The sequence below is a fragment of the Psammomys obesus genome, unplaced genomic scaffold (genome assembly GCF_907164565.1).
Source record: "Psammomys obesus unplaced genomic scaffold, mPsaObe1.curated_primary_1811, whole genome shotgun sequence".
NCBI lineage: Eukaryota > Metazoa > Chordata > Mammalia > Rodentia > Muridae > Psammomys > Psammomys obesus.
Window position 1 is genome coordinate 17396313 of NW_026587216.1, and position 11220 is coordinate 17407532.

The following is an 11220-nucleotide window of genomic DNA, read 5'->3' on the forward strand; positions in this document are numbered from 1 at the left end:
GATAGATAGATAGATAGATAGATAGATAGATAGATAGATAGATAGATCATCCTTTCCAAAGACACTATCTTCTTTTCAGAAATTTTCAGTGTGCAATGTGGGAGGAGACTGGGAGGAAGAAAGGGACTGGATTGTAAGAAAACACTCTCTTGTGATCTGGTGACAGAGTTTGACAGACCAGATGTCATAAGACACCAGTGATTTTCCGCCGCTGGTGTGGCAGTGGTGTGACCAGCCGAGAGTCATGCCACTGACTTTCACAACCTTGTGAAAGACACGTCACTCTGCTCTCCAAACCAGTCTGTCAGGTTCATCAGTTCTTCTTACCACAGCACACAAGAGCCTCAGAGGATGAAGCCTAGAGTGAAGGGAAGGGAAAAAATCCAGGAGAAAGCTGGAATTATTCTCCTAAATGCACAGACAATACAGTAGACACCAATTTTAAAAGAACAAGAACTGTTGATCTGACAGCGTTAAGAATCTCAGTGTTAAGCTGGGTGCAATGGCACACACAATGGCACTCAGGGATACAGAGGCAGGCAGATCTCTGTGAGTTAGAGGCCAGCCTGGTTACAAAGTGGGTCCAGGAGAGCCAAGGCTACACAGAGAAACCCTGTCTTCAAAGGAAAAACAAAACAAAACAAAAAAAAACCCACAAGGATCTCAGTGTTAATAAAAATACATATTTCTCAGCCTTTAAATCATCACCGTGCAACTGCAGACACCGTGGTTTGGGGAAGGCAGTTGATGACACTAAGACTCAAGACATTATGTTAGCAATAAAGGCAATGTAGTCACTGTATGTCTAACATACAGCAGTGTTTCCAATCACCCACAGGGTCTCCCTGTCAAGATTAACCATGTCTAGGCCCCCAGGGCACTTGCATTCACTTTCAGATGGATGCTATCCATGCTCAAGGAAATAATCCAATCTGAGGAGAAACGGTGGAGCTAGAGGGCACCCCGTGAGCTAGACAAAATAAGCCAGAGGAAGAAATGAGTTATCACTGAGAATAATGTGTGTGTGCGCACACACATATGCGTGCGAGCGTGCGTGCGAGGGAACAAAGGGGTCCAAAGGTAAGGGAGAAGAGAGAACAGGTGATGGGAGGTTAAAGGGAAGACAAATATTGCATGTTTTCTCTCCAGTCTATACTTAAATACAGACATAAAAGCAAATAGGGGGAGAATGAAGGGGACCAGAAAGAGGGAAGGCAAGAGAGGGTAAGAAGAGTGAATATGGACAAAGTGCAACAGTATGCGCTATGAGAACTCATCGTGAAATCCATGATTTCAGCGAGCACTCTACTATTAATCAGAAGTATTAATAATGAAGAAAGAAAGCAAGAAAAGCACCATGGCGTGGCTCAGCTGATGCAATAGTTGCCTAGCTTGTACAAAGCCCTGGTTTGATCCCCAGGCCACACTCACTGTGCAGTAGGGCACATCCTGCGATCGCAGCTCTTGAGAGATGGAAGCAGGAAGATGAGGTCAGGATCATCCTGTTTTCTATGGCAGGGATCAAGGGGGAAAAGGTACAACCCAAATGTTGCGTCAGTTGAATCATCTCTTACACATTTCTCTTGGGTAGGTGAAGGTTTAGCAGGTCATGCCATCTTTCTGGCGCTGATCCATAGCTAAGCTGCCCTGTAAGCAGCAAAGAGCCTGGGTTCCATCATTTGAGCAGAGCGTGCTTCCTAGAGAATTCATCCTTCACACGGCCTAGACAGCCTTTTTCCAGGTAGAGCTGAGCCAGATGGCTACCGGCTCAAGAACGAGGCCCAGGCCAAGCTCCTTATTTCCTGTTTCATCCATTTGTATCCCAGTCACCGGGCACACTTCTTCTGGGTAGGTAAAAACAATCTGATAAAGTGTATGTAAAGGTCCCAAATCTGATTTTTAAAAATTAATTACAGCAATGTCACAAAGGGTCATAAGTAACCCTAAAATGTATTAAATAAGCATGAGAAGATGAGAAGCAATGTGCTTATTAATGGGTTTGTTTATTTGGCAATAACTCACGTGCCTTCTCAGCGCAGACTTCTGTGCTCACTAAACGTGAGAAAGACGCGCTATGAAAACAGCTCCTTCTCCGTGGAGCATACTTCCCACAGTGGGGGGGGGGGGGGTTTAAATCATGGAAAGGACAAGCTCACAACTAACTCAGCAAAGACGCTGTGAGTCAGGAAAGGCTGTGGGGATAAACGGAGCCGTCAGGGGAAGAGAGAAGGAGGGTGAGTGTTGGCAGCCACTGCGCCTGTGGTCTCCTAAGCTGACATTTGAGGAGAGACCTAAAGGAAGTGAGGAAGCTTGGCGATTCCTTGGGGAAATCTGTCCACACAGAACCAGTGAGAGACACGAAGATCCCGAGTCAGAGACACAGTTGTGTCCACGGCAGCCAGGGTGGTCAGAATGGGGGTTGAATGGTAGGGAGTGAAGTGGGAGCAGCTTCTAGAACGTTGGTTGGCAACTGTAATGATGTCAGCTTCGATGCCTGAGCGAAACAGAAAGTCAGAGCACTTTCCATAGAGAGTGGCGTCAGGTTGTCCCTTGAGATGCCTCACCTAACGATGTTTTAATGTAAGAATAGCATTATGGTCATGCCTTCAGGAGAAACCATGCTTCACATTTAGAAGTTGGGCGTCCTCCCTATTCTCATGATGCTGGGCCGGGCAGCAAGCCCTCTCTCCTGGTCAGCCTTGTGATCCAGAGAGAAACAAGGTTAAGCTGCAGTGTGCTCTTCTCTGTGGGGTCCGACCCTGCAGTGTGCCGTCCTGCTCCGTGGGGTCAGCAGCCCGAGTGCATTCTGTGCCTTTTTCTTCGCTTTCCTTTTATTTGTGTGTGCATAGTATACGCTTATGGTTTACACCCATACGTAGGTCCATGCAGTCTAGAGCAGACAATGAGTAGCCCGGTCCATCATTCTTTGCCTTATTTCCTTGAGACAAGGTCTCTCACTGCGTCTGAAGCTAGGCTGGTAGGTAGAGAGCCCCGGTAATTCTTCTGTGTCGACTGCCCACCTCCATCCCCCCAGCAGGGGTACAGCAAGCACATGTGTTAGCATGCCCAAGGTTTAGATAGCTGCTGCCACTTGATCTCAGGTGCTCATGTTTGCACTGGAAGCTTTTTATGCACTGAGCAATCTCCCCAGGCCTCAGAGTGTGTGTGTGTGTGTGTGTGTGTGTGTGTGTGTCTGTGTGTTTGTGCATGGTTCATGAAAATGACTGATAGCTTTATATGACCATGAATGCCTATGCAAAGGCCAGAGCAGGACATCGGGTGTCTTCTACTATCTCTATCAAATGCATCTAGACATAGTCTGTCACTGAGCCAAAGGACCACTGCTTCCGATAGAGGTGCATTCACTTTCCCAGAGCTGGGATTACAGGTGTGTTCAGCCATGACTAGCTTTGTGCATAGTGCTGGGATTCCAACTCAGGACCTCATGCCTTCAGAGCAAACACTCTTAGCGGCTGGACCATCTCCACAGGCCAAAGCTTGTGATGGCTTGTGCTGGGCTTACAGGGTGTAGGCCTGTTGCAGTCAGGGAACACCTGATTTTCAAATGGTAATTGGGAGGATAAAGACACAAGCAGGCAGATACATGGAGAGAGGCAGGCAAGGTCCAGCCCAGTGTAGAGCATGTGGAAACGCTGAGAATTGAAGTCTACTTATGTTCCGAAGATGAAACAAACATGGTTTGTTTCAGACAAACAAATAAAAAGACAGAAATAAAGATAACTTCGAAGAGTTTTACCTGGGGAATTGTAAAAGTGCTATTCTTATGAATTTGGATGGCAAATACTATAAGAGAAATGGGTTTGAAATAAAAACAATAAACTGTGCTGTCCGAATCAGAATCACTAGCTTCATGCAGGTATTTAAATGTGCACTTCAATCAATTGACATTGACTCGCTCAATTCAATTGCATTCACATTTCAAGTATGTGGTGGCTGCCTGTATGCCACTAGTGCCTGTCACCATGGCCAGAAGACATTAGAGAGGATTTTTGCCATCACCATCAGAGAAAATTCTACTGGGTAGTATAGGTGTGGCCTTAAGCTTTGCCATTATTCCAGACCCTGTGTTAATTCCTTTACACACATTGTGTTTTAACGTTTAAGAATGCTCTGTGAGTCAGGCCATGCTTCCTTTTGGATTGGGAATGTAACTCAGACTCACAGGAGTTAGATCATTTGCCTTAAGTCACAAAACGGCTAAGGGGAAAGAAAAGAGCTGGAGTGCAGGACTACCCGCCCAAGCCCTTTCACCAGCACGCTAGGTTAGTGTGGAATGAGACATCGTTTATACAATTACTGCCAACGAAGCAGTAAGAGATCAGATGTGATGGACCTGGGTGGAAGCACATCTCCAGAATGGGTACGTGTCCTAGTTAGTACTAAACCTAGCATGGTGAGCGTTCTGTCATTTTAAAGGAACTTCCCGTTTTCAGTTTCCCAGAAGCTGATGGGAAAGCAGAACGGAGATGCTCTAACATCAGGACACGCTTGGTATACAGGCACATAGCATCACATGGAGTGCTTGGGGACACATTAGCATCAGTCTGTGCCTGGCCCATTCTGCAGCTGTACCCTTGAGCTGTTTAAAGGTCCTGAGACGTTTGCCACAACCTAAAACCAAGTACTGTCACCCAAAATGCCAACTGTTCTGCCACGTAAGAAATGTGGACCTGAGGTGAAACTACAGTTGTGAGCTTCGGTACGGGTGCCCAAACATGGGATTCAGAGGCAGTCTGTGTGAGATGAACCCACTCCTGACCTTGTACTTGTTCATAAAGCTCGGGGACACGTTGTGGGCTCTGAACCTTAGTTTGCTCATCTGTAACACTGAAAACCAGTCCACACACTTCAGCTCGGACTGTTCCTGAGACTCACCGACACCTCAAGTGCTCAGCGCAGTGTTTGGATCAAGGATAATGTCAAATGTCTAGTTATCAGAAAATAAAAAATGGGGGGATGAGGGCCGGAACATCACCTCCAAATGAAAGATAAACCATCCATCTTATCCGATCAAAAACCAACACATGTGAGCTGTGTGTGGCGGCGCTGGAATCCGTGCTCAGAATTAGGCAGGATTGCAGGTCCCCAGTGAGTTCTCTCTCACCCATTCCCAAGAAAATTCATTGAGATAGTTTACTTTTCATACCAACGAAATCCCTTTATAGGCAGTCAACTCACACTCGCCACACTGCTAGTGCCCAGAAGGCACGTGTGGGTCATAAGGGCTCTAAGGTGACCAAGACATCATTTCCACTGCCAACTAGCTTCGAGTGAATTCTCTTTTTGAGACAGGGCCCTATTAGGTAGTCCAGGCTAACCTGTAACTCCTGGTCAGGTTCTTGAGCACTGGGATTACAGGAACGACTAGACACCAACACATGGAAGGAAGGTGGCCACAGAAATGTCTGAGTTCACCTGAGGACTTTAGACTCAGGGTCCCTGTACATTCCAGGAAGGCGGTGCTGGGAATGACCAAATACATTAAGTGCACATGGCAATCTGAGTTTTGCAAGCCAGCTCCACTTCCTGCGTCCTTGAGTAAATTAGCTAGTCAAACACCCATTCCCTTTATTTGCAGAATGCAGATAGCAGTGTCAGCCCCTCTGAGGTTGTTCTGAGGAATGTGTACACAAAGATCTGTGCCCGTAACCTATTTTTCAAATGTGGGTTGTGGGAATTTGTATTTGAGACTGAAACATGCAAGAGGGCTTCGTTAAAACTCAGCTCTCTAAGTACATCATGTACTTTCGAATAGAAAACACATAGAAAGACCTGAGAGCTTCTAGAACTATTGATGCCGAGCACATCATATTCTAAAGCTACGACTGTCTTTGTCCAGTGTTCAGATTTTCTCAACCCAGCGCAGTTCCTCAGAACACTAAGGGAATGTTCCACTGCAGTTTATGAATGTAATAATCCCACCATTTATGAGCTTGCACCTTCCTGTATATTATGAAGTTTATGTAGCAATCTTTCAATAAGCATAATCTCGACCTGATAGACTAGGGTCAGACAGAAGGGGAGGAGGACCTCCCCTATCATTGGACTCGGGGAGGGGCACAGGAGGAGAAAAGGTAGGGAGGGTGGGATTGGGATGGGTGGGGGAGGGGCCTACAGCTGGGATACAAAGTGAATAAACTGTAATTAATAAAAATAAAATTAAAATTAAAAAGAAGAATAGCCTCAAATTCCTGAGTAGACACAAAGTTCAAACCATTTAGGTCAAGCTTAAACAATTGGGCATGTATTCACTGCAAAAGTAACTGGCTAAGTCTACAAATTGCTAGGCTATATCAGCCATGGGGACCCTAAAAAAATACCTGAGAGCTTTTCAATTCCTAACTGTTACAAAGTAGCACCAGTTTCCAGTACTCAGAAGAACACACACATCATCAATTAGCACAAACACATTTATTTACTAACCAAAGGAATGCTCCTAGGTAAACACTTTGACATGGGCTTCATGTAAAGTGTTTGTCAGAAAGAGAATTGAACACAGTCATGAAAAATAAAACCAAAGAAAAGAAGCTGTATTTATGACCTGCTCATGGAACTGAGCTTATTCACCCTTGAAGCTAACTCCTGTCCAGGGTGGTGGTGAAATCCTTACTCCACTTTTTCATAGACCCGAGTACAGGTGACATTGTTCATGACACAGTCCTAGAAGAAGAAGAAAGTTACAGAGTCAGGCTGGCCCGTACATTCCAGAGCCCGGGAGGTAATAACAGGTTATGGACAGAATCCTGCAAAATCTTCTAACAGACCTTGCTGATGGAGAAAACACATTTTAGGATTTCTGGACTTGGGAAGAGCTGGGAGCCGCTGTTTTGTTTAGACAAACATTTGCTATCCTGAAGGCTAAAGCACTGAATATGATCTCTGAAATCACTCTTGTGGTTTGAGTAGATATCCCTTATTTTAAATAAATGGGAAAAAAAATATATGTACAAGAGGGCTGCTTGGCAGCTAGTCAAGCTCTGACATCTCAGGAAGAAACCGCTCTGGCTACGTCCTGGGAATTACGTCCCTTCCCTGCGCCCACAAGGGCTGCCTCAGTACCAAGTAAGCTCATTTTTATCTTGTGATTCTGAATATTTTCTTCCTAAATCTGCTTCTCTTGTTAAAAAGCCAACGACAAAGAACAGTTGTGGGGACTGTGACTTCAAGCCCAAATCCCGGCGTGCCAGCAGCAGTATGGCACTTACCACCACCAACTTCCCATCCTTCAGTTTCCTTGTTATTGTGCTCTCCTTGCCGTCCCACTGCTGGTGCTGAACCAGGGCGCCATCTTTGAAGGTGCAGACCGTCTGCAAAAATACAGGGCACTTCACAACCCTCCAAGTGCAGGGGTTCCCATGCCCCCAGCCCAACATGTGTTCGTCTTTTCCTTTGTGGGCCTACTTCATCTGCCATACTGATTTCAGTCCCAATATAACTATGTGCTTTCCAATCTAGAAAAGATGTCTTCCTCTTACAGTCCTGGGACTTTTACTAATTTATCAAGATGCAACTTGATAAAATAATTTTTACACGAAGTTGTTGGCAGGAAGTAAAGACCTTACTAAGGTGGCCTAAGCTGTCATCCTAGAAGCCTCGTGTCGCTTCACACTAGGTCATAGCTGACCTGAGTTTTCCTCCCATCGGCTGTCGTTTCATCAAACTTCTCTCCCAGGGCACAAGAAAACTGTGTGGTCTTCAAAGTGCTCTCGGTTTTGATGGTGATATTGTTGCCGTCACAAGTGATGATGCAGTCTGGCTTGGCCATGGCTCCCATTTTCCTGAGGGCCAGCCCTACGCCTGTGGAACAGAAGTAACATACGGATCAGTTAGAATTTACACAACACCAGCAATGACTCATTCGGGATCGCTGCACCTGCCTGGCCTAGCCTCACTTACTCACTGCCATGCACCCAGCTAGCAGGCTGCACATGTCACGCCTGTCAGTCTCACGGTCATCCTGAGCTCGGGGTGGGAGGGGTGCACGCCTCCACTGCAGAGGACAGCCTGGCAGGCATCTTTAGCCAGAAGGATAGAGCCGGGGGTAAACAGCGCTGACAACACGACTCTGACTCTCGGCTTTCAGCCACCGAGCTGTTCGTCCTCAGAAACTCAGGCAAGACTTGACTCGTCACAGCTGACGTAGACCCAGCCTCGGTGGCACACACTTGTAACGACAGCATTCAGGACATGGTGGTGTGAGGGAATCAAGGTCAGCGTCAGCTGCGTAGAGACAGACCTTGCTCCCAAAACAAACGTTTAAATTGAAAAGCAGTTGGCAGGTGGTGAAATCGAGTATTCGAAGTGACAAACTTAGCTCCTAGCCCAGTCAGTCCTTCTATACCTCAGATCGCGTCAACCACTGTATTCTCCAGCCAGCAGGACACAGCAGGCCCCTAAGAAACAGTTAATAGACTACACAGAAAGAAAATCAGTCCCAAGGGACTCAAATAGCACAGTATTTTAGGGGAGTAACACAGCTCTTAATAAGTGTGTGTGTTGGGGGGGGGGAGGTTTCATCCTGGAAAAGAGGAAACATTTCAAAGCTGTGTAACAATGTAATATTTTCCACTTTCCGTGGTAAGGCTCTTTCTGTGTATTAGGAACCTGACTGTACTATCTGGAAACACTGCACTCTTTGAGTATTTGGTTGACTTTTACTTTGTGTAGTTTGTTTATTTACAATACTTACACAGGTAGGAAATGCTACATTGCTGAGTTGTGCATTAGTTTATAATCTATGTACTTGTTCTTGGTGACAACATTCGTAAGGGAACCTAGGATAGTTTCACAAGAAAGGAGACGCTGACCTGAGCAGAAGGACTCATCATGATGCTCAGCAGGGTTTCTCGGTCCCCATGGAGCCTTCTGCTGTGCTCCCTCCCACCTTGCCCAAACTCTCTGAGCCCAGTGCTCTCTGCTGGTCCTCACACCTGCGAGCCTTCACACACACGCGCACACACACATACACACTGACTCTTGTCCCCCGTGGCTAGGGTGAGGCCAGCAAACAGCACTTTCAGGACTCATCCTGATTGAGTCTTTCAGAGCGTAAAAGGGAAGAGTCAAAACCCTTAATGCGTTCACATTCTGACAATGTGATAAACACAAGCATGATTCACCAGGAGCCAGACTTAATCCCGCGGTGTGGGATTAAGAGAATGAAGGCTGGTTCTGAATGCCCAGGGAGGTGTCAACAATGTCACGCTGCCTAGTCCCGGCAGTACCTTTCCAGAGAATCCCTGATTAGCTAACTCCATCCCTCCCTAGCATCTGTGACAAAGGTTCGTTTTGTTGTCTGCCAACATATCCTAATCTTAAGAGTAGGCAGGGGCAACAGAAAATGAAGCACTATTTCCAGTGAGAGTGAACTTGAACCTTGCTCACTCTCTGGTTAGGCTTTAAGCAGCAAGCGCCTGCGGCAAGACCACACCCATCTCGTAGCAGTTAAGTGACCACAGGCTAGCAGTTTCTGATTATGGCTTTCCAGCTAAGCCCACATCTCCTTGCTCCTCACCCTCCCGACTCAAGGGACAGAAGAGAACAGTCTAAGGGCTATAACCACACACAGTGGGCGTCTCTGCTCTTCGCCCAGAGGCCACCAGCTGCCCACTGCTGTGTCCGCAATGAGCACAGCCAAGCAGCCCTTCCAGCGCTGGCCAGCGGCGAGGAGAGAGATGCTGAGGAGAAAGGGATCTAAGCAGCATCCTTTTTCACAGCCTCTAAAGGGCTTCTGCAGAAACCACGCCCTACCATGCGGTGTCCCCACGGGGGTGGGGGAAGGGGACTCGAGCCATCGAGGAACAAAAGATGCGGCGAGATGGGAAAGGGGGGGCTGTTAGTTCATAAATCGATGCACTAGCCCACTTCTAGATTGCTTAGCCACCTGTGATGTCACCGGTCGTCGCTGCCAGGGGCTCGGGAAACAGGGACCCCTGCCTCTTACTGTCCCCTCTCCTCTGTCGGGGCGCCCCCTCCCTCTCTCCTCCCCTCTCCTATACGATCTGCGGCATCATTTTTGCACAGACACTAACGGGACTGGGTGCCGCCACTATGGCGGAGGATGGTGGGGGAGAACGGTGGCGCCAGGTGAGGATAAGAAGATGAGTGAGGATCACAATAAGGGGGAAACTGAGGGAGGGCGCTGTACGCTGCTGGTGCACAGCGGTACGGCTGGCACGTGTCCCCGCAGGGCCGGAAGCTATGAGGGGCTGCCTCGTGGGCAAGAAGCAGAAAAGGAGTGGGGTGGCCCACCAAGTCCGGAGCCGGAGGCGAAGGCGCCCACTCCATCCTAATGGCCGCAGGGCGCTCCGCTCGGCTCCCCGGGCCGCGTGGTGGAAGGGAAGCAACACATCCCCACGCGGGATGCCAGCACGCGGAGGAGGCCCCAGGGTTTCGGCAGTACGTTCTCACCTAGCTCCTTCATGTATTCCTCAAAGCCTTGGCTCTCCGACAGGCGCCACTTCCCCTCGAGGTCCTTAAGGCTGGCCATGGCGGGCGGGCGGGCAGGCGGGCGGGCGAGGACGAGAGCAGCTAGGAGACGCGGTGGCGGGGGCGCGCTGCGGCTCCCGGCGCCACCGCGGCTTATAACGCCACGGTGTGGGGAGGTGCCGGACAGCCAATAGGAGGAGCGCTTCGCCGGGACCCCGCCCCTCGCCACGCCCGGCTCCGTGCGCCCCGGGCTGCGCCGGGGGTCCGAGGGTGCCACCCTGGCTGCGCCCGACTGGGAGGGCCACACGTCTCCTGCGGCTCCAGCGAGCCGCGACTCGCCTGGCGCGCCCTTTGTCCCCCTCCCTCTCCCCCGGGACAGCTCCGGCGCAGTCCCCCGCGCCCGGGGACCCCTCCGGGACAGCCTGGACCCCGCCGGTCTGCGCGGCTGTGGTCCCACAGCCCTGTCTGCCGCTCCCCGGTTTGCTTTTGCTCGGTACCAGCGAGGGACTAATTAGCCATCGCCTGGCGCTATGGGAATTGATTAATGGGAATGGCCGATTAATGGGTTAATTGATAAACTGCAATCGCTTTAACCTCCATAAACCTACATCCTACTCCGTGGTGAAAGAACCTGCTGACCCCACCCTCCTGCCTCCTGGGGCCTCACCAGGGCCTTCCCTTGAGTTATCTGCCTGAGCTGTACCGAGGGCTCTGGAAATTCTCCACTAAGCTGGCAGGTTTCAGCTGAGGTGACTGCCATTGCCGCTGAAA

At 49.0% G+C, this 11220-nt stretch overlaps 1 protein-coding gene across 1 annotated transcript; it reads right to left on the bottom strand.

Annotated features, from left to right (window-relative positions):
- Positions 1-6413: 6413 nt before the first annotated feature.
- Positions 6414-10592, bottom strand: Fabp5 (fatty acid binding protein 5). The gene is made up of 4 exons (XM_055603381.1): positions 10432-10592; positions 7646-7818; positions 7227-7328; positions 6414-6681 (listed from the first exon to the last, which is right to left on the bottom strand). The coding sequence occupies exons 1-4, from the start codon at positions 10508-10510 to the stop codon at positions 6628-6630; spliced, it is 408 nt and encodes a 135-aa protein (XP_055459356.1). The 5' UTR covers positions 10511-10592; the 3' UTR covers positions 6414-6627.
- Positions 10593-11220: the final 628 nt, after the last annotated feature.

Coding starts and splice junctions, on each gene's coding strand:
- Fabp5 (XM_055603381.1), bottom strand. CDS start 10,510: ATGGCCAGCCTTAAGGACCTCGAGGGGAAGTGGCGCCTGTCGGAGAGC. Junction 7,819..10,431: donor GGAATACATGAAGGAGCTAG/GTGAGAACGTAC, acceptor TCTGTTCCACAG/GCGTAGGGCTGGCCCTCAGG. Junction 7,329..7,645: donor CCGATGGGAGGAAAACTCAG/GTCAGCTATGAC, acceptor GTATTTTTGCAG/ACGGTCTGCACCTTCAAAGA.